We start from the raw sequence: 27,283 nt of genomic DNA on the forward strand, positions 1-27,283 counted from the left end.
TTTGACCATCGGGCAATACTATCAAGATCGGAGTTATCCTGGAAAGGGACAGTTTTAAATCCTGTGGACTCGTATGAATATAGATTTGGACATCATCCGCATAAAAATGGCACTTGCAGTATTTCACATTCTTTATGATATCCGCAGAGTACAAAACAAAAAGAATGGGTCCAAATATCGATCCTTGTGGCACGCCTCTATGCATATTCCTTACAGAAGATCTGGCGATATGGCCGTTCAACTCCTGAACTGTGACGATTTGAGTCCTAGCAGTCAAGTAACTACTGAATCATTTTGCTGTGGCTGTGTCAAAAACCATAGTATGTACGTTTGGCAAGCAGTAGCGGGATATTGATAGAGTCGAACGCTCGTGAAAAATCGAGTAAGTCAGTATAGTAAAATACTACTGTTGTATTTATTCTGCTTAAAGAATGCCAAATCGGGAAGTGGAACTGCGTCAATACAGGGAGGGTTACAAAATGTTTGTTTATTTCTTCAGGATTAGAAATTTGAGGTGGCAAAGTCTCATATCGTTTATTACAAGAAAGAACATCACTCTTTAAGTTTTTCCAGAGCCTCTTGGGGTCGTTGGAGCAGCTATTTATACGTTGGTTAAAATATGCACGTTTTTTAGAGAGCATAGCTATGTTAACTTGTTTTTTGAGGCTTTTATAATAATCCTTATGAGTGTCGAGTCGGGTGCGATGGAATCGGCAACGAGCTTTATTACACAGATTAATAATAAGTTTAGTATGAGGAGTTACCCGCGGAGTATTTATGTTTTAAAAGGATTGTTCGTAAGAATCGTAAAGTTGCAAAATTTTACTAGTGTAGGAGTCGACCATATCATCTACAGTGCATGACGAATTAATGTTTAGGAAGCCATAATTTAATAAATCTACGTTAAATTTATCCAAATTTATATCTTTTATAAGTCTATAAGTAATAAATTTAGGTTTAAATTTATCTTCCTTTATGTTAAGGGTTACGTTAACCATAGTGACCATAGTGAGCCCTGAAACACTATCCAAATCCACTTTTTTATCACACAGTCTGTGCATACTACATCGATCAATGTTGCAGAGTTTTCAGTATAATGTGTTGGTCCATCAACTACCTGCAACAATCCGCAACTTTGAGTAAAAGATTAAAATTTACGATAATTTAAACTATTACTATCCAATAGATTAATATTGAAATCCCCTAATGGTATGATTTTATCGAAATAATTAAAATAAGTTACTGATTCTGCAATAGCGTCAAACAAGTACACAGATTGCCATGGAGGGCGGTAGGCTGTGCCCACAGCCAAGCGAAAACCATTCACATTTACACGTAGCCAAAATTGTTCTACAGAAGAAGTAGGATGCTTTAAGACCGTAGCTTTAACATTTTCGTGTATGTAAAAGGCTACACTTTTCCACGTCCTTCTTTCACTTCACGCGGACGCGGACGCGGACGCATTTTAAACTTATACAAAGGAATAATAGGAGCCAATGCATCACATCCCTCCCTCAGACACGATTCATTTATGGCTACAACCAATGTCAGGGTTACGACTTTCCACCGCCACTACAAACTCATGACCACAAGTGTTAAGTGATTGGGCATTATACAGGCTAATTGTAAATTAGTTTTTTTTATGCAACACCATGTCGACATACTAAAATACTAGTAGAAAAATAAGTAATTAAATTATAGAAAGAGATTGATGTTAATGGTGTTGTATTACATAAGTATGACAATAATAAATTATTTAAAAAGATATGTGCGGTACGATGAGATAAGGCTAGTATAAAAAAAATATAAACTAAATAGTAAAACCTAAGACTTTCATAAATATTTTCCCGGTAATATTTATGATCTTTCCGCCTAGTTTTATAATTGCATTTTTTCACAGTAGCACCTTGTATTTCATAGACAACAAACATTTCGACATATTTATAAACAATATTTTTCAAATTTTCCATTACTACAAGAGAAGATGACATAACAATACAGAGTATTACACAATAGTACGGGAAAAAACACCGATATTTTATGAGGTTAGATAAGATAACTAATCTGTACTTACAATGAATAAACAAAAAAGATTTTGTTTTAGAGTCGAAATAAATCATCCTCTGACTGAATACGATAGACAGTGCCTCCATCAGTCTTTCGTAAAAAGATTTGGCCATTTTTTCGCCACATGTATTTATATTCACGCTCTCGCTCTACGCTTCTAGCCTTCCCGTGGAGTCGGCGATCAAATTTGATTAAATGTTCTTTTATATAGATAGCAGTAGGCGTATCGGGTAAGTCCATTTGATCAGTAGTCAGGTTGCGGCGGGTTCTTGCGGCGCGCGTCTTGTAAAGCGCACAATGATAGAGCAAGGTCGACTCGACGTATTGTTTTCATCCCTCGATCGTCGACCCGCTCTAGTCACGTAGTCCATGTCTTTGTTGTCCAGGTTAACGCGTAACTTTATTAACTAAATTTTCACCGTTATGTTCATTACCACCTGCTATTCCAATGTTGTTCAATACTTGCATTCGGTCTCGATGATTGAGCTGGGATCGCAAATCATTAATTTCCTCACGAAGCTCTGTGATCTCTGTCTCGTAGCTCTCGAAGCGTTGTATGTTTTTACGTCACCCTTTACGTCAGTAAATTCTGAGCGAAGTCCAGCCATTTCTTCACGGCACGCACCAATTGAATCAGAGCGAGCTTTTATGTTAGTTGTGAGTTCCATAAACATCTGCTGAAATTGAAGCATCATCTGACTGGGTACCAGAGCATCGGCATCAAAAGACTGCATCGCTGTGGGAGAGTCACGCTTAGGGTCGTTCAATACCTCATTAATTTTGAGGCTAGATACCGGTTCACCTTCCACAGATTTTTTATTTCTACACGCCATATTCACGTTAGACTGCGAGTCCTCTATGGTATTATTGTTACTAGATACAAGCGATTTTTCATGCTCGGGTTCAGGAAATCCACGTATAGGGATGTCTTCTCCACATCGCCTTGTAGCAAAATAGCTGCATGTAGGACAGTTGAAAGACTTTTGTACATGGGACAAGGACGTGTTGTAGGGGAGAATTGGCACACGTGGAATTGGGAGGGCTCTTCTGGGCGGTAATTCAATGTGTAGTGCACTTGTATTGCGGTCTGCCCTTGTAGTTAGAGTAATGGGGTCATTGGGTCATCATAAACTTTCCTGTTCCCATTATGTCGTGACGATAGTCGTGCAGTTTAAAGTGTCGTGTCTTGTATATTTAAATGAAATTGTTCACACATACTTTGTTGACTGCCTTCGTGGCCGAACGGGTACCATGCCCACATACCACTGCCATGCAGAGGTCCCAGGTTCGATTCCCGGCTCGGGAGAAATATTTGTATGGCCTACATTTATTTCTCTCGTGAGTTTGGGTGTAATTTGTGGTTGTCTATGTGTGTGTCCCGCGACACAGGGTTCCCTAGTGCAGGGCTATGTTGAGTGTGTGCATTATTAAAAAAAATCTGTAGAACTGTAGAACAATAGAACATAGAACAACACGATTAACTGTAGTTCACGACTTTTTTGACGTAACGACGACAGACTCACGTGACTATAGGAATAGCTAGAACGACAGTCGTCAGATGATAAATAAAACGTCTCAATAATAATGTGACGATAGATAATCGCAGCTTCAAACGATTCTGTCGTGCAAACGACAAGACGGCTGCCGTGAACCGATAAATTGTCGTCACGATAATGGGAACAGCTAGACACGACAGATAGTCGTGATATGGGAACAGGTTAGACGCGACAGTCGTCCAACGATAAATAAAACGTTAAGACATAATGGGAATGCGCCATAAGGATGATTCCTGAGTGGAACATAGTTGGCGGAAGCTACCACGAGTGGGTTAATTTTAACCCACTCGTGGTCGGCAACAGAGTCGAAGTAGATTGCGACGCCTGGTTTGGGAAATCAGAAATCTGTGTGGAAGTGTATACTAGATAACCAGATACGTATGTATATGTCGCCACCAGGGTTCTAGGAACCGAAGTTCTCTCAATTGAGAAACAACCGTTTTCATATTGTACTAATACCGTGTGCTATGTTACCTAAAATAAGTTGTACTCATACAATATTTGTCATGTTCCAGACCTTCTACCAGCACGTGTTCAACGGCTGCTACGCCGTGCTGCTCTTCATCGTGGTCATTTTCTTTCTCATCTATGGAGTCGAAGTCTACTTCAAGGTAAGGTATAATGCTTGTCATGGCGGTGAAAGGATTTGCCAATCAGCGTGCGATGCTCGCTAATTGTTGCCAAGGGTGCGCCAGACTTACAGGAAAAGAATTACCTATACTTTTGTGGTCTATGTGAGGCCCAAAATAAGAACCTGATGTCAATATATGATCAAATTTAGAACCAGATACCGAACCACGTTTGTTCTCCAGATCTGACTGTTCATTTTTCTTAAGTAATTTTTCGAAACGAAATCGTTATATTCACCTTAGAAAGGCTAGCTCCGTAGACTCTACTGACGTCTTCCATCTCTAGAAGTTACACTTTACAATTTTACCGGCCTTTATTTCATTCTTATATGTTTCGTTATCAAAAGAGTTTTTTATGAACTCGTGCTAGTTTGGTAGGTATGCCATGAAAAAACAATTAATTGGGAAAATCATTGCATGCTTTGTTTTACAGCTACAACGATAACGCAATTTTATCGTCCCTATATTTCATTTGCAATTTCCGAGATTTGAAGATTTTTCGAGAAGTTTGAAAATTTATAGTGAAATTTCATGTTCTGCTATTGTTCTGGAATATTCCCATATGCAAGTTTTTTTTATGTTTGTTTCCTTCAGCGATATAATATTAGAGACTATTTTTTTATTATTAAGCCGTGACCTTAAGACTTGTGAAGAGCCAAAACGTTGGTTTGTTTGAAAAAATAAATATACGCTATTTAAATCCGAAAAAAAAGTTTCATTTCCAATGTATCGCCATCGCGAAAGCCTTAAATCTCTACATAATCATTTTTATTGGAGATTCAACTTTTAGTGGGTTTTTTAAAGTTGAAAATTTGGTTTATTCCCATGTACTCAGTTCTACAAGGAACTTTCCTTAACTTCCGAAATAGTAGATACTCGACAATTAAGCTAAATTGGAGAAATTTTGAAGAAACTTGGTTATGATTTTTTTCGTTCTGTTGATCCCAATTTATTTACCAAAAAGGACTCAAAAGTCCTTGACATTGCCGTCTTATTTTTTAAATTTAGTTCTACTGATCGAGTTCATAATCAACAGCACGATATCTCGAAGTTGTAATTCAGCCCACGAGAGGCGACTGAAAAGTAATCTACCTAAGTATGAAATAAAAATAATAGACGTCCATTTTAAAATATATTTATGCACTTATTATATTTGTTACAAGCAACGTTAAGCGGGACATTAAACGTTAGAAAGAATCTAAAAAAAAAAAGAAGTTGTTGCCATTTTTCAACATTTTTTTTTCCTCCGCCATTTTGTCCATGCAAAGCGAAACGTAATATACAAAGTGTCACTAATTTTCAAAAAAGAAGTCAAGAAATGCGTCACGATAGCGGCCAGTATTATTTTTGAATTTTAAACAAATAGTCAAAAGACATTACTTTTCAGCCACCCCTCGTTACCATATTAGTTAGTTTCTATTGTAAACGATTTTTTAATAATAAACAAATGTAAATGTTGTCACCAGCTGCGCGGAGAATTTTTGAAGGAGACCAAAGTGTGCACGATCATATCACCGCGTCCCGGCACATCTTCGGCTGCAGATGGCGACGACATTCAGGATACTTTGGTCACTAAGCAGGTACGTTGTGTAATTTACTCTTTAACTCTTCCCTCCCCCACACACAAAAGACGCTCGCAACCGCGCACTAAAGATCTACTTTTATAACTATATTAGTTTATTTTTTTTTCTATTTTTTAAATACTTATACAGTTTTTAATTTCTAAAAACTGTATAAGTATTTAAAATATTTACGGGTATGAAAATGTAATATGGAAGAGCGGGGTTTCTAACACGGGATCTAAATGTTTACTCACAAGTAGACCCAACACTGGATACTGTATGATTTTATCAAGTAAATAAATGCTATTTTTTCTTCTGGAGCTTCACGCAGAATAGAATTATTTAAAATTTACGTTAAATGAGTTCTCTAACTCATCATAGTGTACCTTTGATGTACTTTTCCGGGTTTGTAACCTAATCGTTGCCTTGTGAGGGCGCGTTCCCATTATGTCATAACGTTTTATTTATCCTTAGACGACTGTCGCGTTTAGCCTGTCCCCATATCACGACTATCAGTCGTGACTGTGTCGTGGATGTTAATTTTATCGTTGAACGACTGTCGTGTCGTATCGTGACTGTAGCTGTTCCCACTAGATCGTGACGTCAATTTATCGGCATTACACGACATAATCGTTGGGAGCTGCGACTATCTGTCGTCACATTTTTATCGTAACGTTTATTTATCGTCTGACGACTGTCGTTCAAGCTGTTCCCATTGTCACGACAGTCTATCGTCGTAACGTCAAAAAAGTCGTGAACGACATTTAATCGTGTTGTACTATATGTGAACAAGTATTAAATGTACAAAAAAATTAAATTTACAAACCACCACACTTTAAACTGCAAAAATAAATAGTCGCATTTATTATTATTTAAACGCGCCCGTAGTCTTATATATCTGCTTATTGGATTCCACCATAAAAGAGTATGAAAAGTTCACTGTAATGAGTTACATAACTCCATTTTACGAAATTTCATATACTTGAAGAACTGAACTTTTTTAAACATGCTTTAGATTCCTCGCTGTATTTTGGTGAACGCACAAATGACTATTACGGTATTTCCACAATTCTCAGAAATCATTCTAATAGTAATGGACATCATAGATCATTCCCACAGTTATATTAAATATCTTTAATAGAAATTTACAAGAATTTAGCTGTTGTATAACAGTATATAATATTTCTCCTATATTTATACTAATTGTTTATTTATATCTCATATTTACTTGCCTGGTCCCTTTTTTCTGTCTCTCTCTTCCTAACCCCTTTTTCAAATTTCGTTTGGCTGAGACGCTAACCGCGAAAAACCAAGATGTAAAACTTATTTTAAAGTACCCACGGTAATAAACGCTTCCTTACTTGAACATTTGACATGTTGCAAATATAAACCTTTAGGGCATACAAACGGACTTGGCGAACGACCAGGGCACAGTGGATCCGCGCAGTGTGAACCAGTCCCAATTGCACCAGTCGCGCTTCGGACTGATCAGCCAGGCCTTGATGCTCATTCTCATCGCTGGTTTCCTCGCCAGTGAAACACTTAGCGAGTTCTGGAAGACCAAGTAAGTGGATACGTGATAAGCTCTTTGGAATTAGTGACAGACATAACATTTTAATACGAGGAATAAAAATAATGTAGCTGTGCTTGACAGTCGACTTTATAAAGTCAAGGTCAGACAAGTACGCTTCTATAATAAGATTGTGGGTGATATTCAAAATTTGCCTTTTGCGAAGTTTAAAAGTATAGTGAAACAAAAACTTTATCCTAAAGTTTTATAACATTCAGCTTCTGCGTACTGGATGACAAAATTCCTTGATAGTGACCGGTTTAGCTCTTGCAGGTATTCTCGATCTAAGATGTTTGAAATAAACGTAAATATGTTTACAAAGAGCAACTCCTACAATTTCTTGCTCATTCTTCGCAGGCGAGTCTGCCTTGCGAATGAGCAGTAGAGTTTAATCAATGGTAAATGTATTCAAATGTATGTTTACAAAGAGCAACTCCTACAGTTTCTTGCTCATTCTTCGCAGGCGAGTCTGCTTTGAGAATGACCAGTAGAGTTTAATCAATATGACGATTTCATGTGTAATTTCCTTACCTATGAAATAAAGATGATTTGACTTTGTCTTGGCTTTGAATTTGCTCAAATTTTAAGACGATCCATTGTATGCACGGCTTGGGATATCGGTATTTTCAGCCACGGTAACCGGTACTTGAGATGCTACTGGTATAAATTATGCCTGTGTTTTCAGGAACCGGCACCATCCTTGCTACGGTGCCTGTACTTGAGATGCACTTAATTCATAGCGTACACGCATAACTTTTAACCGACTTTAAAAAAAGGAGGTTCTCAATTCGACTATATTTTTTGTGTGTATGTTACGTGATTACTCCGACTCTTGCGAATATATTTCGAAGATTCTTTTTTTTTTGTTGTTGTTGGAAAGGGGTTACCATAGTGGTTGTCCCATTCAAATTTAAAGAAAATATTCCACCGCTAAGGTGGGATCAAATCAAATCTGGTTTATTGGAATCCCCACACTTTCCGTTAACTGACAACTGATTTCAATAAAACTTTACAAATAGATTTAAATCCACAAACTTTTGGAAGTCGGTATTTTTTAATAAAAAATTATAATTATTTAACACTGAAACTTTACAAAAATAGACGATCTCGACCTCGGTGATCATCCAATGGTTTGCACTGTCGGAGCTGTACGACTAGGTCGCGGGTTCGATTCCCAGAAGGACCAATTTGGGAGATAACTTTTATGAATTGATTCTGGTTGACTTTTGCTGATTAGTGCTCCACAGTGGAATCCGTTACTCGAGTACACAGGTAAATTCCCTGGTTTGAGACCAGGTTGGTGGGTGACTGGCAAATTATTATTCTGATCTATACTTATAGGGTCCCAGTAGTCTCACGCAACTGGCACGACCTGGTCTTCCGTTTGGCGGAGATCGGTGTCGCGATATGGTTCCCCTGCGTGCTCTGGAATTCCATGGCGCCGGAGCGGCTGTGGCTGCTGAACCCTCGCAGGCTTCTCGCGAGGCAGCTAGACGACTCCAAATTAGCGGACTTGCTTGCACATCATCCAGATCCCAGGGTAAGACATTATTATTATTATATCACAAAAAAAGCTGACCATTGTCAATTTTTATGACGGCCTTCGTGGTCGAGTGGCTTGCACACCGGTTTTCATAGTTTCGCCATCTCTGAGGTCCCGGGTTCGATCCGCAGCCGGGTCAGTATAGAAACTAACTTTTCTATATCGTCTCGGGTTTGGGTGTTTGTCGTACCGTCGTTTTTTCGGATTATTATAACACAAGTGCTTTAGCTAGTTACGTTGGGATCATAGCAACGTATGTGATGTTGTCTAATATTTATTTAATATTTATTTTTTATTTTAGTGATATTTTTTGTGCTTGATTTTTTGGTACACCATTTTATAAGTATGTATATCTTAAGTCTAAACAGGAGATTATCCACAAGGTAAGTAGGTATCTACTAGAATTCGATTGCAAAGTTAAGCTAAATTCTAACATAAATTATATATAATATTATGTGTAAGGATATACAGAGTGCTTTCTTTAAATGGGACAGAATGCGGAAATCCGAAACCATAGAAGATACAAGCAAGCTGTCTTTGGAACCTTTAAGTCTTTTTTGTGAATACAATTTTAGTATTGTCAATTTTTTGGTCAAGTGTGGGCGAAGTCAATTTTTTGGTCAAGCGTGAAGTGCGTTCATAAAAATGAATAAAATTGATCAAAATTTTTTAGGTCTAATCGACTTAGTTTCATGAAGGGATCATTTCATTGTATGGGACGAAAAAAATCGGGACAGCCTTAGTTCGTCAAATTTCATAAAATATTTGATTTGATTAATAATTGTTTTATTATTTGTTATTGAGACATGTAGTATATATATACAATAAGCTGAAAGCACTGATAACATAGTTTATTTGTTTATGTACACTACTTAATGCGTAGTTCGCTAATGTATTTATTATGTTATTTATTATTATTAATTGTGTTATCGATAATAATTTATTGTTGACACTCATATTTATCTGTTGCAGTATAGAACAAAAGCTTTTACCGCAGAGTTGTTTTAGAAATAAACATATATAAAATTATTGTATTAAAGTAAAGTAATTGCATATTATTCACAATTTTTTTTTTGTGATTTAAGTATCTATGGAATATGGATATCATAGACAATGTATTTTTTATCAGTGTGGTATAAAGTGTTTGTGTAATATAACTAATTCGGCAAATTTCGTCGTATGAACGAACTCCGAATTTTTTGTTTTTTATTGGGTTAAAAGTCTTCTGTGACTTATTTTGTATGTTTAAGGTCGTCTATTTCTTAAGCTTTAAATAGCAAAAAGGTTATGGGAATTTGCCTGTAATGTTATTCTCGAGAAGTTTTGTAAAATTTAATTACCTTCATAATAATTTTTTGCGCGCAGCCATTACGAAATAGGGTCAAGTAATTTTTTTTTGTCATACACTTTAAAAAGAACAAATCGTATTTTATACTACATTAAATTTTATTTATAATTTATTAAAAATTTCGTGTCTTGGGGTCTTATGCAAGACACTCGGACCATAGAGGCAGGTATTCTGTTGCTTTGGTATTGCTAGTATAGATTGTCAGATTTTCAATTAGAGTTCGTAAACTGGCGTTGAATGGGTCGCTAATTTTGATTAAATAATTTTATAAGTATCGACATCAATGACTCACTTTTAGTAAGTTATAAAGATATATTATATCTTAATAATATGTTTCTTAAAAATGTAGGTATTGATTACAATACAACTTACAAAAAATATATTGTAAACAATTTTTAAACAGTATTAATTTAAAAAAATACCAGTATATCTGCATTCTAATTACAACTATATCATTTATAAGTATATATACAGCATTCAGAAAACTATGAATTGTGTGATCTTGTAAACAAAATATTAAAAATAATAATAAATCAAGAATTTCACAATAGAAAAATTATAGAAGCATGCAGAGACTAAACCTAAATAAATTATCAAAAATCTTCGACGTTTCTTTTTTACTGATTCGGTTTCAGTGAGTAGTCAACTGACAACTAAACCAAGCAAATCACTGTACAATCAACATGTCAATATTATTTTTCGAAATGATGTTGCTGGCTGTCAGATTGCTATCTCTAATTAAAATCCGACTTAATAATTAGTTTCGCAAATTACATTTCGTCGAAGTGATTGAATCCGACCTGGATGAAAATTGAAAAAGAAAAACAAAAATGGTTAAAACTTTCGAGAACAACAAAAGAGCTCTGGGGCAATGCTTCGTCAATGTATCATGTTTTAATTCACTTCCATACAAAATTGTGTTACACTATATATTTATTTAATTGTGCGTCAGTCTTATATACTTTTCATTGGAACAAAAAATAAAACCCGAAATGTTTTATGCATTATTTAAATATTTATATGTATACGACTGCATCTATATCAACATAAAACGCAGTTTTTTTCTCATTACCCGTAATGTACAATATATTATGAGACCAATTAAAACGCATCCTTGAATATAAATCTTAGTAAGACAGTGAGTGATAGATGGCAAGTGTCATTCTAATGCATATAAGTTAAATAGCAATTGTAATTGACTCGGTCTGTACCTGTAACTCATTCGGTAGGAGCGATAGTCACGGTGAGGCAACAGACGCTGGTTCGACTCCAGTTCGAAGGAGTTTTTCTTTTTGTTTGATTGATCGTTTTCACAAAAAACATCAAATAGTTTAGGATACATTTGTTATTTTAAACTAACATTTAGTGAAATTACAGGCACTGAGACTATCAACTTATTTCTCAGGATAACTGGCGCAGTGACAGTCCCCCTCAGATCTTTGTTTTTTAAAGCTCTGAGTGGCACTGCAACTGTTATGGACAGGCGTGTCGCTTACCATAAGGCGCACGACCCGTCACATAAAAAGATTCAAATAAACTGAGTTCCTATCAAAAATTATACAAGATCAGTTTCGTAAGTTGCAGTTGGAAACCAAACTTTATATACAAAAATTTAAGTAGTTCAATTTTGTTGCCAAAATACCGATTGAATAGTCATGAAACCCATATCTTAAATTCATATCAATAACCGATTTATAGAAATAAATACAAAAGTGGATTAAAACAAATCTCGAGGTACCTATACCTTTATTTGATGTATTTAAGTGTGGGAAATAAATTATTGTTGTACTTTTTATATTTATTAAATATAACCAATAGAATATCAGAAAAAGTGCACTAAACTCCGTAGACATTTTTCACAATAAAGTATGAAGTGTGACACACAATAATATAATCTAAAAATCAACAACCACTTCTCAGAACCTGGTTCCGTTTCGCCAACTGACGATACGTCAAAAAACATGGTACATTGTCGATTTGATCCGAAGCTGGCAATGCCTTCTCTGGCGGTTTATGTACGCCGTTCTTCTCCGCCCTCTTGCTATAATGACGGAAAAATTAGAGAAGAGAAATGAAGTGAATACGGAGAAGAATGTCCCGGGGAAAGAGGATTCGGTAAGTCTCAATGTAGTCGGTTAAATTGAACTGGAATTTGTGTGGTTTTGTGATGTTATAAGTTTCGCTGTTTACTGTCTGTGTCTAGTAATCGAGCCCTCACAAGTAGAGCTCTGGAACATTAAATTAGCGCTGCCGCTGGCTAGAAATGTCACCTCCCAAAGTGAAGAAAAACTCGAAGATTAGTAAAAAATGAAGTAAATTAATTTGCTAATCCGCGAACCCATTGAAGGTTAATTCGTGCAAAATAGCGGCGCTTGTGTTGAATATTTTTTCATGCAGTTAATTTTCCCACTCTCCCTTCGCATAAAATTAATAACACAAGCGCAACTACAGTCACAAACACCACCACCAAAAATATACCTAGTACGTTTTTCGCCTCTCCACGAGGCATCCTTAGGGGCTGTTGACTGATCGACGCTCGGCTGAAGAATGAGCTCGTTCAGAACGGTTGGTATATTTATATCCCGCTACCCCCAGTGTTACTATTGTTGAAACCAGAAAATACTCGTAATAAAGGTGATGATGCAAAATTCAACTGTTCATTTATTATACAACCTTTGTTGTTGTACCTAATTATTTCCATCTGTTTTAAAACATCAAGTTTTAACCTTCCCGGAATAGCAAATTAATTTGCTTCCATTTTTATTAACAAGGATTTCCGCAAAGTAACGCCTGGCTCTATTAAACTCATAGATTTCTCACAGATGGTGCAACGGCAAAAAAGTCGTTAAAAACCAAAACATAGATATGCAATAAACACATGGAAGAATTCATGAGGTCCGTTGGTTCGTTCTGTGGCTTAGTTGGCATAGCGTCTGGCACGGTTTGCTGGGAGACGTTGGTTCGAATCCAGCCGGATCGAAGTGAATTTTTTTCCAAGTGTTCGATGTTTGTTTAATAATTATATCAAACTAGTGCAGTAATTTCACAAAAAAATAATTGAATATCGTGGTGGTGAAATATCCTGACATTCAATAAAAACTTAATTAAATTAGCGTTCTGAAATATTTCACTTTGATGTAGTTCTGATTGACGGTATTGCGTTTTCTCCAATTCATCTCTTGCGTCACCAGTTACAAAACCAATGTAACTTACAATTTTGACATTAATAAAAAAATATTTTACATTGTAATGACGGCCTCGGTGGCCCAAGGGTTTGTAGTGTGGTAAATTGGATGTGGAGGTCCCGGGTTCGATTCCCGGTAGGACCAATTTGAGAAATGAACTTTTCTAAATTGATTCTCGGCTTGTCCAGCGTGTTCGGCAGTTGTGTTCTGGCAAGTGCCCCAGATTGTATTCCGTTGCTCTGGTACTGGCATTTCTTTTATGATAACAAGTGACGGGACGAACAAGTCGAGCGCCTGGTGGTAAGTGACACGATGTGTATTCAGAGCTATAGATCGCAAAGATTTGAGGGGTATTTGTACTGCGCCTGTCATTGTGGTTATTTGGCACGTTATTATTATTTATAATTTTATGCTTCATACAGTGAATGTTAATCGTAATTTGCGTCAATGTATTCGACTTACGTTCTTTAGTTTTAGTGATGCCTACGACATCGTCATTATGTAGTTCATCCATTGTGAAATTCAATCCCACGCGCGATTTAGAGAGGTGACATGTCAATCAACAATGTCGACGAATAGTTTCAACCTTAATGACAACAACTGCAATGTAGAGCCGAAGAGATGTATGTAAATAATCAATAGTAATTTTAGTTGTTTTCGTTATTTTGAAATTTATTATAATTAAGAGCACTCTTAATTTTTACTAACTTAGCTCATAAGACTCTATAGTTACTAACAAATTATGATAATAAATAAATTTTAAGACGTCTCCTCTTGTCGTCGCTTTCGATGGATAATAAAAAGAACTTGAATTATGAAAAATAATTACTTTTTTTGTAATTGTATACATTGTAGACTAAATGATTTCAGAAATTAATAATGAAAATTTGTATTTACAGAATGTAGAAACCGTCTCACTAGTCGGCAGTGTCGGGTCAGGGCGCGACTGCTGGATCTGCTACGACAGCTCGCGGCCGGAGCCCTTAATCCGCCCCTGCCGCTGCACTGGCGACGTGTCCGCTGTGCACCACGATTGCCTGCGACGCTGGCTTGTCGAGGTACTTACAGTTGGGACTGAATAGAATAGAATTAGAACTTCTATCCTTTTCTTACTTGTTCATTACGAAAGAGACAGGGGCTGAACCGTTTAAGCATAGTAGAATAGGTAAGTAGTACAGTATAATAAGATCAAGTATTGTAACTCCATACAAACGTTGCAGCATGGCTTGTATACGTACGCGCCCGCCGCGCACCGTCTAAGGACGCACACATTTGCATAATATAGCAATGTACCGTAGCATAACACTTGTCGTTCCGACGGTGCAACCGTAGCGGTGGCAACCGCTAGTTGTGCAATGCGCAACGGGAAGTGGGCGTGCCTACAGCTCCGGTACTTATCTGGAAAACAGGGAGGGTACTGTACGTTCCCCCGAAACACTCACCCGAGGCACTAGCCTCTCGAAGAACCGGATGAAGTCAAGTGGCAGAGGTCTGTGACAACCCTGTACACTGGCTGATCTGGGGTCAGAACCTGAACTTGTAAGGTTCCTGTGCGCGCACAGGTTATAGTGCCCTTCTCGTATACCCTAAGGGTCGGTAGGGAGGGTCACTATAATCAAAACTAATGTAGAAAGATGTGGGAGAAGGGCTGTGGTTGTCCATACGCGCCTTTCATTATTATACAAGCCGCGCTGTTATTTGTACGGAGTTACCCTACTTGTTTTATCCATTGATGCGAATCGAAAAAATCAAAAATTAAAAAATATCACATACAATAAAACAAAGAAAATGTTAAATATGTTTATGTCTCAGCTATAGTGGAATTTGAAATTCAATAGCTCTGGCGTTATTTGATCATAGTCAATAATAGTTATATATACACTAAAATTAACAAACCTTTGAGCAAAAAAGACAATACAAATTGTAAAATATTCCATAATAACACAGCACATAAGGCACAAATTATAATAAATCTTCATCTGGATGTTGTTTGCCAAATAGATATTGTCATTTAAATATCCACATCTATTAAGACATGAATCTACGCTATTACCTACATAAAAAAATCCTTGGATTCCTTTGAATATGGAGCTGCAATTATACCGATTGTTACCTTTTTACATTAATTTTCAATTTGACGTATTGCATATCTAACGAATTGGAATTGTTTTACCTATCTATAAACGTTATAAGTAAACTTTTATTATAATTATTAATACAAAGAACACTAGACACAGAAAAATTCATTCGCAGTGTCTTCAGTTCACCAGGCCGACTCTCTCCCAACTAAGCTACGGAACTAACCAGTAGATCTTAAGAATTTTTCTATGTGCTTGTTACAGACAGATCTTTGTTTTTGGCTTTTTAAGGACTTTTTGCCGTAGCGCCATCTTTAAGAAATCTATGTTAGTGTTTTTCCTCACTCAGCCAGGTACCTTTACAGCTACCAGCGGCTGACTAGGGATGTCGCTTTAATAATTGTAATGTGAACTTTTTGTCAATAAAAACGAATTTTTACTACCATGATATTTATACTCCGTCCAACATTTATTTAATTTTTGACATATGCGTGCCTCAGAAGTTCCGTATTTTTTTACATAGACAAAAAAATGCAATACTTTCTGGACTCTTTTATTTTTTTTAATTTTAGTGAAGCGACGTGCTGTTTAGCTCCGATATTTATCAAGCCAACTGATTATGTAACGAAGATTGTTCAAGTTGATTTTGGTACCTGTCTAATGAATTATAATGAATAAAATAAATTAAATAATATAAATAATTACAATAAATTCTTATTGTTTATACATACAATGAATCGTCGGATTCTTCTCCGTAAGACAGGGAATTATCACTTGATTAATTCTTGAGTACACAAATTGTCAAACGCCGCACCACGATACCAGTCAGACAATATATTCTTTTTTGAACCAGCTCACATTCACGATTAACACTTCTTCATAAATAAAATCGATTGTTATAAAAAATCGAATCTGAAACGCACTAGGACGTCACTAATTGATTAGAAATTCGAGCTGTCAAAAGTTAAATAAATGGTTGAACGGAGTATACGAGACATTTCACAAAAAAAAAAGAATATTATGGTAGTAAAACATGATAATCAATAAAAACTTAATGTAAACATTTCCTATGTCCTGTGGGACTTGTAATGGGCCAGAAACGTCGGTTTGTTTGAAAAAACAAATATACGCGATTTAAATCCGGAAAAGTAGTTTCATTTCCTATGAGTAACAATCGCTAAAGCCTAAGAACTCGATATAAACATTTATTGTTTTTATTTTTACAGAGCGCGGCTACTCCTGACGGTCTTAAATGCAAGGTGTGCAACACCCCTTACATTGTCCAGGAAACTAACAGGTCAGTTTGAAATCACTTCTACATTATCCAACTGTGTAACATCGTGCCTCGAAAAACTTCTAACCCCTGACACACAGGTTACCACCTGGTTGAGAGGTTAATGTGTCGCCACCAACTTAGACACTGTTGTACAGACAGCAGCATATCAAGCTACACATCGACGGATCTTGTTCCGTTGCACTAGGCGATATTCGAACAAGAGTGTATAACTCGATGTGTTGTTGACTGTACAAAACCTGTTTAGCTGTAATTCATGTCATGTAACGTGTTTCTGTTATTTAAGTACAATAAATTATTATTATTACTCAAGTAATTGTTGTGCCTTCTTGTAAAAGGCATCTGTACCATTCTTTAAGAACTATATCCCTAACCTCCTTCATCGTCATCTCATCTTTTTATCACCGTCTTTACTGGTTCCTGGTTACTTCTTTTTAAAATTTGAAATCTTTCTGAAATGACTTCGTTATTCTTACGTTGGTTTTATTCATTGTCACTCCCATCAAAACATTTTATATTGAATAGAATCACCGCGGCTAGAAAAGTACCGTCCATGAAAGGGTTAACCTTTATTTGAATTTCGTGCTTAACTGTTTATAGAATAAATTATACTACAGAGATCTTGATAACATGGCCCGAAACTTAAACAAGACATTTTGATTTCCTAATTAAGTAATTTCACCAGCACCCTTACTCACATTACTGCTTGGCGGAAGAAATAGGTAAGATAGCAATACTTTCCCGGACGAACTCTTGCACAAGCTCTACTGCTACTATTGTAGAACGAATTTCATTAAAATCCCACATAGTAGCCAAATATAATTTGAATGTTTCGCAGACTGGACTGGGAGCGCGGCTTCACGTGCGTGCACTGGGTGCGCACCGCGTGCGCCGTGGCCGTGATGGTGGGCGCAGGCGCATGCGCGTGGGTGTGCGTGCAGCTCTTCACCTCGCCCGTGGTGCGCGTGCTCGCCGCCGGCGCCGCGCTGCTCGTCTGCTACGTCGCAGTCAGGTCCGTTGCAATCACTGTTAGTGAATTCGTCAGATAACATAGCTTGTTCGCAGTGGCCACGGAAGAAAAAAGTGTGGAAGTGCCTTAAGCCTCGATTACTATCAGGAACGATGTCGCCAAACTCACACATTCATAATTTTAAACACTATGAAACCTTGATAGCGAGTCTCATCGCGCTATAGCCGTCACAATGTAATAGGCCCATTTTGACAGCTAAGGAAAACGATAGTGTGTAACTTTGAATGCATTCAATGAAATGGTAAACAAACAAATAAATTTTATTGAATACCAGGATATTCAAATATTTTTTGTGAAATTACTCCACTAGCTTGTTGTTATCATTAAACCAAGATTCAAAACTTAGAAAAAATTAACTTCGATCCGGCTGGATTCGAACCAACGTCTCCTAGCAAACCATGCCCGATGCCATGCCAATTAAGCCACGAAACAAACGATTTATTTTTCCCAATAATGTACCGATAATGGTAATTATAGGAATTCTCTTTTCTATAAGTACCAGAGTAACGAAATTAACTCCAGTGCATTAACCAGAACACCCAGATCACGAAAGGTTGTTCCCGCAATTGACCCTACCGGGAATTGAATTCGGAACCTCTTTATCTAGCACCCGCCGTTCTAATCGCTGGGTCACCGAGGTTGTCAAAAATACTTAATATATAAGAGATAATAACGTCATACATTCGTCCACAGATTCTTAGGCATGAACACAGTGTCAGCGTACCAGCGTGCCAAAGTCTCATCCCTCCGTATCCTCACGGAGCCTCTCCCAGAGAACCAGCAGGACCCTGAGGGTCAGCTGTCCACTATCAGCAAGACTGTCACCGTCGAAATAGCATCCAAAGCTGTTCTCGAACGGGCGTTAAAAGGAGAACCGAAATAAAAAACGCCGCAACAGGTTTGCGATAATGTTAAAACGATTGTCGAAGTTAAAAGCGTTTTAAAGTTGTGTAAAAGAATTTCGAGTAACGTGATTATTAACTGGATAACGTTACAAAGTTTTGTCAGTTGTGCATGGACAGAAAGTCATAGAAGGGATTGGTTGCAATAACAAGTTAAAAATAACTTTAAGAAAAGACTGTACCTGACATAGAATTCGTGATTGAGGTCAACATGAGACGCTAAATTTGAATGTGCTAGTAAAGTCTTCAATAACGGGTTCAAAAATAACGTTATGGGAATTAACGTTAAAAAAATGTAAATAACGTATTATGGACAAAGTTCAGTGTATAAAGTGAAATTATTATATTTAATAATTGTTTCAATTTTGTCAGTACAAAGAAGACGGTGATGCTTCAGTGATAATTACGCAATAAATATTATTTTTAAATTTTTAATAGTGATTACTATTTGTTTCTAAAAATGATGTTTTTTAAAATGGACACTTATTTTTTATAATATGTTAATAAAGACATCAAGGGAATGATTACGCGCTAAATCAGACCCGTGGCTAGGTGTGCGTATTGAGCTGTATGTACAAAATTGTATATCATCTAAACCTGTGCGACTGCTTAGATGCTAGATGCTAGATTTATAAAAAAGTCATGGCCGAATAGAAATTTAAACTATTTTTTCGGATTCAAATCGCGTATGTATGTATTTTTCGAACAAACCTACGTTTGGGGCCCTTTATAGATCCCATTGTCACGTTGACCTGTAAAGGGCTCCGAAAAGGTTTGTTTGAAAAAACAAATACACATATCGAAAAAATAGTTTCATTTCATGACTGAATATTGAAATCCATATAATTATATAATTTTGTGGTGAAATAGTTAATAACGCCACGCTCATATTCGCTATCCAAGCTAAGTATCTCTACTCGCATGCCTTACGAGGCCAGATGTTTTTAAATAGTGCTAGAAATTTCTCCAATATTCAACAGACAGAACCTGTCTTTGTGAGAATGAACTACGTCAAAAATATCAAATGAACCGAGTCTCACTTTACATAGTTGCGGAATGGAAGGGAATTGAAATTTTACAACGAAAGTGTACGTAGCATAAATAACACTATGTCATGCCATATATGCCTTAGCGAAAAAAAAAGTCTTGGTCCACATAAATTTAATTTACGAGCAGAAATGAAAAGGTCCAAAGGGGCCAAAGGGCCAAAATACGTACATATAATGATTTAGAAACAGTAAATCACGTGAAGTTTGAGTTCACATGAGGATGATCTATGAGCACGTCCTCACGTTTAAAGAATTTTGATGGGAATGATGACGGAATGAGCCAATGTTAGAATAGTGGAAGGAAAAGGAATTCGTGAACGATTCAAAATTTTAAAATTAAGCGGCCAGGAACTGGTAAAGAGGCTGATAAAAAGGTGGAATGACTATGAAGGAGGTCAGCATAGTATCAAAGAGAATACTCCTGAAGACCGGTTTTTTGGCTCGTACCCAGTGATGTACGTTAAAAATTTACTTCCATTCCCTTCCACAGTAACGTAAATTGAACTTATTGTCGTTGATAGTAACATTGCAAGGACGCTGGCGTCACAATTCATCTATATCGTATATATGTATGTATACTATGATAATAAATTCTCTGTCATAACTTTTTTAAAGATCTGCACAACAGTTACGTAACAAAAAAATTATTGTAAATTGTAGTTAATTCCACATATCGAGTACATTATTTAGTATCTGAGAAGTGTGTAAACAAATAATTATATTTTTTATTAATATCAACTAAAAATGTGAGGTGGAGCAACACACAAAAGCCTATTAAATGGGATTGCAAATCAAGAGGTGTTAATTTCGCTTCATATTCGAAAAAAATAATTTAAATGTAAATTTTGATTGCCTAAGTCGCGTTTGAATGAATAAATCAAGGGCCCCATCGAATAAACGTGTATAAAACAGTAAAAACTAAAAAGTTGGCTCCCGATTTATTTATTTGGAAAACAAATTAAAAGCGATGAAATTACATTCACCTGTTATATTTTTGTCGCAAATGAAATTTGAATTTTTTTGTTAGAGGTGTTATTTTATTTGTACGAAATTTATAAAAAAAACATAAGTATGTTTTTTCTTAGAACAAAATATTCGAGTTACTGAAAAGATAATAGAAAAAACTAAAAACTTTTCACATTTTTTTGGAAAGGAAATCGAAATGTCTTGTTTTAGTTTCTGGCCATGTTATCAAGATCTCTCTAGTTAAATTTATTCGTTCTATAACAGTTAACCACGAAATTCAAATAAAGGTTAACCCTTTCATGGATAGCACTTTACTTGGCGCGGTGGTTATATTCAATATAAAATGTTCAATGTATGTAAATCATTAAATTTTGTCAGTACATTGTTGATACTTATCTATGGAAAAGCAGTAGGCGGCAACTATACAGAAAACGCTTGGAAATCGTATTGTAGAGTCCGTAGTTGGTTTTTTGAGATCCATACAGCGAAACGGGGTTCACGGGTACCCGATATCATATTGTAATATTTTAAATTACAGGCACATGGGACTTGTCAACTTATGAACCCACGAACGACTGATTCTCTCGTCACTTGGTATTATAAAAAAAAAAGTAATTTTACGGTAAACGCTGTTACTGTCCATGAAAGGGTTAATATTTTTTAAATTACTGTAAGCATGGTTTTTCTGAGGCACTGAGTTTTTTTCTTATTCAGTCGCCTTGCATGTGATGTGTTGCACCTTACATTTTTTTTCTAATTAAAGATGTATTTACATAATTTTCTTATAAAACTTTTGACTCGAAACTACCAAAATGTATCTTATTATAGCTTTAAAATGTTATTTGTATTAAATTTTGTACATTAGTTTTGTATATTATTATTATGTATTATATATTGTGCTTAAAAAATATATTCTCTTGTTCCGCCGTGTCATGTTCGACTGCTTAGCACAGATAATAAGTAATTTATGTAAAACTGTTAATAACGTAAAAAAAATATTTTTAATGCAATCGACCTCAAAAGTTTGTAGAATTACATTTATTTGCCAAGTTTTAATGAAATCCGCTAATGGAAAGTAAGTGACATCCAATAAACCGCATTTAACCCCTAATTTGCCACCTTTAGAGGTGGAATATATTCTTCAACCCCCCCCCCCCCCCCCCCCCCTTTACCAGTACCCCCTTTCGAACCAAAAAAAAAATCATTGAAATTGATTCACAAATGTCTGAGTAATCGTGACATACATACGAAAAGAACAAAGTACAGTAGAATTGAGAACCTCCTCCTTTATTTGAAAACAAATTCATGGATGAAGTCTTTGCCCTTCAGTAGAACATGTCGACTCATCCGAAGAACAAAGTCCGATGTCATTATATAGCGAAAAGAGAATAAGTACGTTACGAGAATAATTTCCTTATTCAAACTAAGGCTTATGTAAAGGTGTTTTGAGAATTAAATTTTATTAATAAAAATTTTTAATTTAAAAATAAAATCGAACAATGGTCGATGTGACATCCACAGTGAATATGAACGGACGAAGTGTACTATGTCCTGGCAACAAGTTTGCACATAGATCTTTGTTCTACGGATGAGTCGATGTTTACGTTGATACAGTACAGATTGACCAACTTGTCAATGGGAATAAATGGAACAAATGCGGCTATGCTGAAATACGTTAAATAAACTTATCTTTCCACCATCGCCCATCCCGCCAAAGGGTTAGCTCATAGGTTCCCAAACTTTTTGGCTGACAGCCAACTTAGGTAAGGTGAAAAAATTTCAACGCCCACTACCACAAAAAAATATTTGAAAACACGTGTTTTCTATACTAATACAAAAAATCTGAATGAAAAAAATATATCGAGTTCTTAGGTTTTCGGGATTGTTACGCATAGGAAATGAAACTATTTTTCCGGATTTAAATTGCGTATATTTTGACTCATCCGAAGAACAGAGTCCGATGTGGTTTTATAGCGAAAAGAGGATAAGTACGTTACGAGAATAATTTCGTTATTCAAACTAAGGCCTACGTAATGGTATTTTGAGAATTTTACAGTCGATCTGACATCCACAGCGAAGAAAAACGAACGAAATATACTATGTCCTGAGAAACAGTAATCTTGCACATAGACCTTTGTTCTACGGATGAGTCGATTTGTTTTTTCAAACAGACCAACGTTTCGGGCCCTTTACAGGTCCCATAGTCACGGTTGACTGAGGTATTTGAGGGGAAAAAATTATATACAATTATATAGTGTAGTTGACATAGTTGACATCAAATACGGTAGCATCCCCTTCCCCCTAAGACTCTACAGCGCCCACTTGGGAAACTATGGGTTAACCCATCTCCACATATTTGATTCTTGATGCATTCGAACCTGCAGGATGTCGAATGGTCACCCTCCTGAAAAGGAAATCTTCGTGCTAACACATGGGGTTCTTCAAAAAGCGTCAACAGGGCTCTCAAAGTCTGGCATCGCATAGGCAGCTCCTCTGAAGTTGCAGATGTTCATGGTCGACGATGACCACTTCCCACCACGTGGCTCGTCTGCTCGTTTGCCTTCTACTTTATACTGGGTAAGCCACAGCTATGCAACACAAAAAGTACTATAAATATTGTAGATAGCATATTAATAAAAGTAAGTAATACTGCTTTCAAATATTAAAAAAAATGCTTTTCTTCATCTGGGAATCGAAGTATCAAAATGTGAAAAAAAATCTAAGGATTTATTTCTACTAAGTAACATAGTATCTTAAAGGAATGCGTGCCTTATTTCAGCGTGGTCGAGTTTAGAAAATTTGACTAGCCAGAAAGAAAGTCGCTATTTAGTCGGTTCTAGTCGCAAAAAACTAGATTAAGTCGGTCCGCCGTTCAAAAGTTATAAGGGTCCACGCTGGAAGAAGCTTATTCCAGCGCCACCATTTCTCAATCTCATGAACCACATCACCTAGCTAAGATCTGATTACACTAAAAAAAGTCGTGATTTAATCGGTTCTAGTCGTAAAAAACTAGATTTAGTCTTTAGGCCGTTTTGAGGTTATTAAGGTGTTTTACTGTCCTATACTTATAACATCATAAAATTTTACGTTTGAGTTTGAAGAAAATGAATAATAATGCGTTTTATTGTTATACAATATTGAAAGTACTGTCCCTCCGTGTCGTAGAGCTGTGGGACACCCTGTATTTAAACAAAAAACTATAAAGGATATAGACGAACGCTTGGCTACACAATCTCATTCGCATATATGTTTAAAAAGTCCCTATTCACTTCAAGCCCTAAATTGTAACTAAATTGTAAAACTTTCGACCAACACAGACAGCCAGTAGTGTATTTTTCCTTTTGCTTTGCCGTAGCATCTGCCTTCTTCATCACAACTAATGTTATCGACATTTTCGAAATTCGAATTCCTCGAAATGATATCTACTCACTCCTACTCACTACCACGGATTTTTGTCATCCAAGTACACAGAAGTTCTATGATAACGTTTAGTATAAAGTTTTGTTTCAACAATAGTTTTAAACCTTGTAAATGGCAAGTTTTGAATATCAATCGGAATCTTATTATAGCAGCGTATACATTAAATGAATTTGAGACTTTGTAAAGACGACTGTCAAGAACAGCTAGTTTATTTTTATTCCTCGTATTAATGTTATGTCTGGCACTGTTTTTCATAAAGAAGTTACTATTCTTCTTAACATAAATAACATTTTCATAAATGTACTGTGACGTTAGTTTAAGAATGTTAATCTCTTTAAACTTATCTCTCATAGACGCTCTGGGGCCCTGATTGTAAATTGCCCTAACCGCACGTTTCTTCCGGACAAAGATTCTATTAACATCGGCGGCATTGTCCCAGAGCAAAATGACGTATGTCATAAAAATGTGAAAGTAGCTGAAGTAAATATATCTAGCTGTTTTGACGTCTGACGACGTATTTTTTTTTATCGCGTACACTGCAGAGCGGAGCCGTTTTGATGACTTATTTATATGTGGACCCCATTGCAATTTAGCGTCTAAAGTTGTATCTAGATATACAACTGTATCTGTGTATATACGAGTGTATATGCAGCTCGCGTCATACTCTAAGTTGGTCATTGTGTACATAAAGTAATAAAGAACAAGGAAAATGTGTTTGAAAAGTTACCTCTTCGTCATAAAATAGATAGATAAATCTTTATTTAAGATATTGAATTTCAGCCGAGGACTGCGTGTTATACGTTGCCTAGAGTTACTGTCGTTACTGCAATACTCATAGCATAAGGGCATTCCATGAAGGAGATATCCTCGTTGCATTGATATAGTCTGTCTTTCCTGCTCGGTGTTGCCGTTATGTCACTGTTTATGCAAATTATCTGTCGAAAATTGGTGGAAATGATTCTTTAAATGGCAACACTGAGTCGGACAGATGTAACATTAATATCATACTGTCTTTCGCGTTACGAGGTTTAGCTGCATTGTTTTCAGTAGTTTTCTGCATCTAATTTAGTTAATATTCTAGAATATTATCATGAATATTATTTTATATTCGAGTTTAGTATCTTGAACTATTATTTAATACTTCACGATAATATACCCGAACAGTTAAATAATAAAAATTGCCACCGAAATTAGGTAGAGAAAACTCACCTGAAAATTACAAGCTAACAGGCTGACAAGTTAAATGACACCATCTTGAAAATTTTAAATAAGGAACAATTCAATTTAAGGTTTTAAAGTGTCAGCCTGTATTCGATTTTACATTAGTCACGTTTATTCACATGTAAATAATTTGAATGTTTTTAAAATTAGAATTTTTCCATTTCTTCTCATTTTACCGAAACTGAAAAAAAATCGATTGTACTTTATATTTTGTAAGGGCAACTTTTCATTCATCACTTTAACATATTATAATTATATCACCTGTATTTTATTTATTTGTTCTTTTTAATTTTTATTATTACGTTTTATTTTTTAATTATATAAAGAGGCTGGTAAGGATATCTTGTAGGAATAAAAATAATAAAATTTTAAAAAATGTGTCACAAAAAATGTGTGCCAAAGAGTTGCAATTTAAATTAATGTTTTGCGTGAAAATAAAAGTTATAGAAAATGAAAATATTTGAAACAAAATTATTAAATCATAGAACAATATAAAAAAAAAATCAGATGAGTAAATCGAACAGTCATGCGGCATGAACGTTGTTTAGTTGCAGTAAATGGGACATTGTAACTAGTGTCAAGATTCATGTGCTCAAAGTGGCAAGTATGGTAGTCTTTAAACAAAAATTCGGAGTTAATTAATAATTGGTCTTAAAATTAAATTTAAATATTGTGAAAAATAATCTTGAAAACTATTTTTCTAAAATCATTTGCCAAAATACATTGTAGTATACTTTATCTAGTTCAAAGTAGGTTTACTAGAGTTAATATAGTTCTTACCATTCCTCGAAATTTACTAGTATTCGTAAGTAAGAATATATTAGAAAAATACGTGTGATTCGTAATTTTTGAAGGTAAGTAACTTTTATGCTTAAATGGGTTACATTTTTATAGGATATCTAATGTGAAATCGTGTGGGCAGTACATAAAAAAGTAAGCATTTGCCCCCATACTCTACCACCTGTTTTTTTCTACATTAAAAAAACTCATGTGAAATCGTGTGGACTTATGCTAAAAAATAATCATCATTTAAACATCGGACTAATATTGAGAATTTGAACGGTTTCGCCCGCATCCAAGAAAAACATTTGTCCAACTTTTTTTCCCACTTTTTTGTACATCAAAATTGAGAATCGTGTAACAAAAATACAATAAAGTAATTTTTTCTGAAACAATATATTAAAAAAATAAGTTTTCTTTTTACCCATAAACTGTAGGAAAGATATTTCAGTGTAATGGGTTATTAACTACTACCTTCAATAAAATATTCCCTGTTACTTTATCTTTGCATAATTTGCGTAAAATGTAATAGACATTTGTATAATTGGGCGTTTATCACATTAAATATCTCATAAAAACTTTAAACCGGTTGTGTCCCCGTTTTATTGAAATGTATTTATTAAGATGTTTGTTACAAGTAAGAAAATTGTATTTTTAATCGTGTTTGCCATTTTATTACGCGCCAAAATACTTAGCTTGTATCTTTGTCAATTAGAAATACAAATTGTGCCCATATTCTTATATATTTTGAAAAATAAAAGAAAAAAACAAAAAAAGAAACTATTTTGCTAAATTGTTGTAGTAGAATAGGTAAGTAGCAAAGTATAATAAGACAAGTTGGATAACTCCATAAAAACGTAGTTGCACAACGCAACAAGCCGTGCGCTTGTATGTTGTGTACGGACGCACACATTCGCATAACCTCGCGGCGTACTCACGTTGCATAGTGCGGGTCGCCTCACGTCGCCATTCGTTATAAAATTGAAGCGTTTAAAAAATCACATCAAGTTTTGTTTATGGTGGTTTGAATTGTTCAGCCTTTTATTTCTATTTCATAATCAATACTCCCACAATATCTATATA

General features: G+C 35.6%; 1 protein-coding gene across 1 annotated transcript in view; it reads left to right on the forward strand.

Annotated features, from left to right (window-relative positions):
* LOC113239757 overlaps positions 1 to 19,165 on the forward strand; it is a 122,231-nt gene extending 103,066 nt beyond the window's left edge. Inside the window, exons 4-11 of the mRNA XM_026476859.1 lie at positions 4,139 to 4,234; positions 5,719 to 5,832; positions 7,212 to 7,378; positions 8,726 to 8,924; positions 14,360 to 14,518; positions 16,765 to 16,835; positions 17,671 to 17,844; positions 18,556 to 19,165. Of these exons, the coding sequence (XP_026332644.1) occupies positions 4,139 to 4,234; positions 5,719 to 5,832; positions 7,212 to 7,378; positions 8,726 to 8,924; positions 14,360 to 14,518; positions 16,765 to 16,835; positions 17,671 to 17,844; positions 18,556 to 18,745 (1,170 nt within the window). The 3' untranslated portion in view covers positions 18,746 to 19,165. The remainder of the gene's footprint in view (positions 1 to 4,138; positions 4,235 to 5,718; positions 5,833 to 7,211; positions 7,379 to 8,725; positions 8,925 to 14,359; positions 14,519 to 16,764; positions 16,836 to 17,670; positions 17,845 to 18,555) is intronic.
* The last annotated feature ends 8,118 nt before the right edge of the window (positions 19,166 to 27,283 follow it).

Source organism: Hyposmocoma kahamanoa, unplaced genomic scaffold, assembly GCF_003589595.1.
Source record: "Hyposmocoma kahamanoa isolate Upper Pololo Valley unplaced genomic scaffold, ASM358959v1 116, whole genome shotgun sequence".
Taxonomy (NCBI): Eukaryota; Metazoa; Arthropoda; class Insecta; order Lepidoptera; family Cosmopterigidae; genus Hyposmocoma; species Hyposmocoma kahamanoa.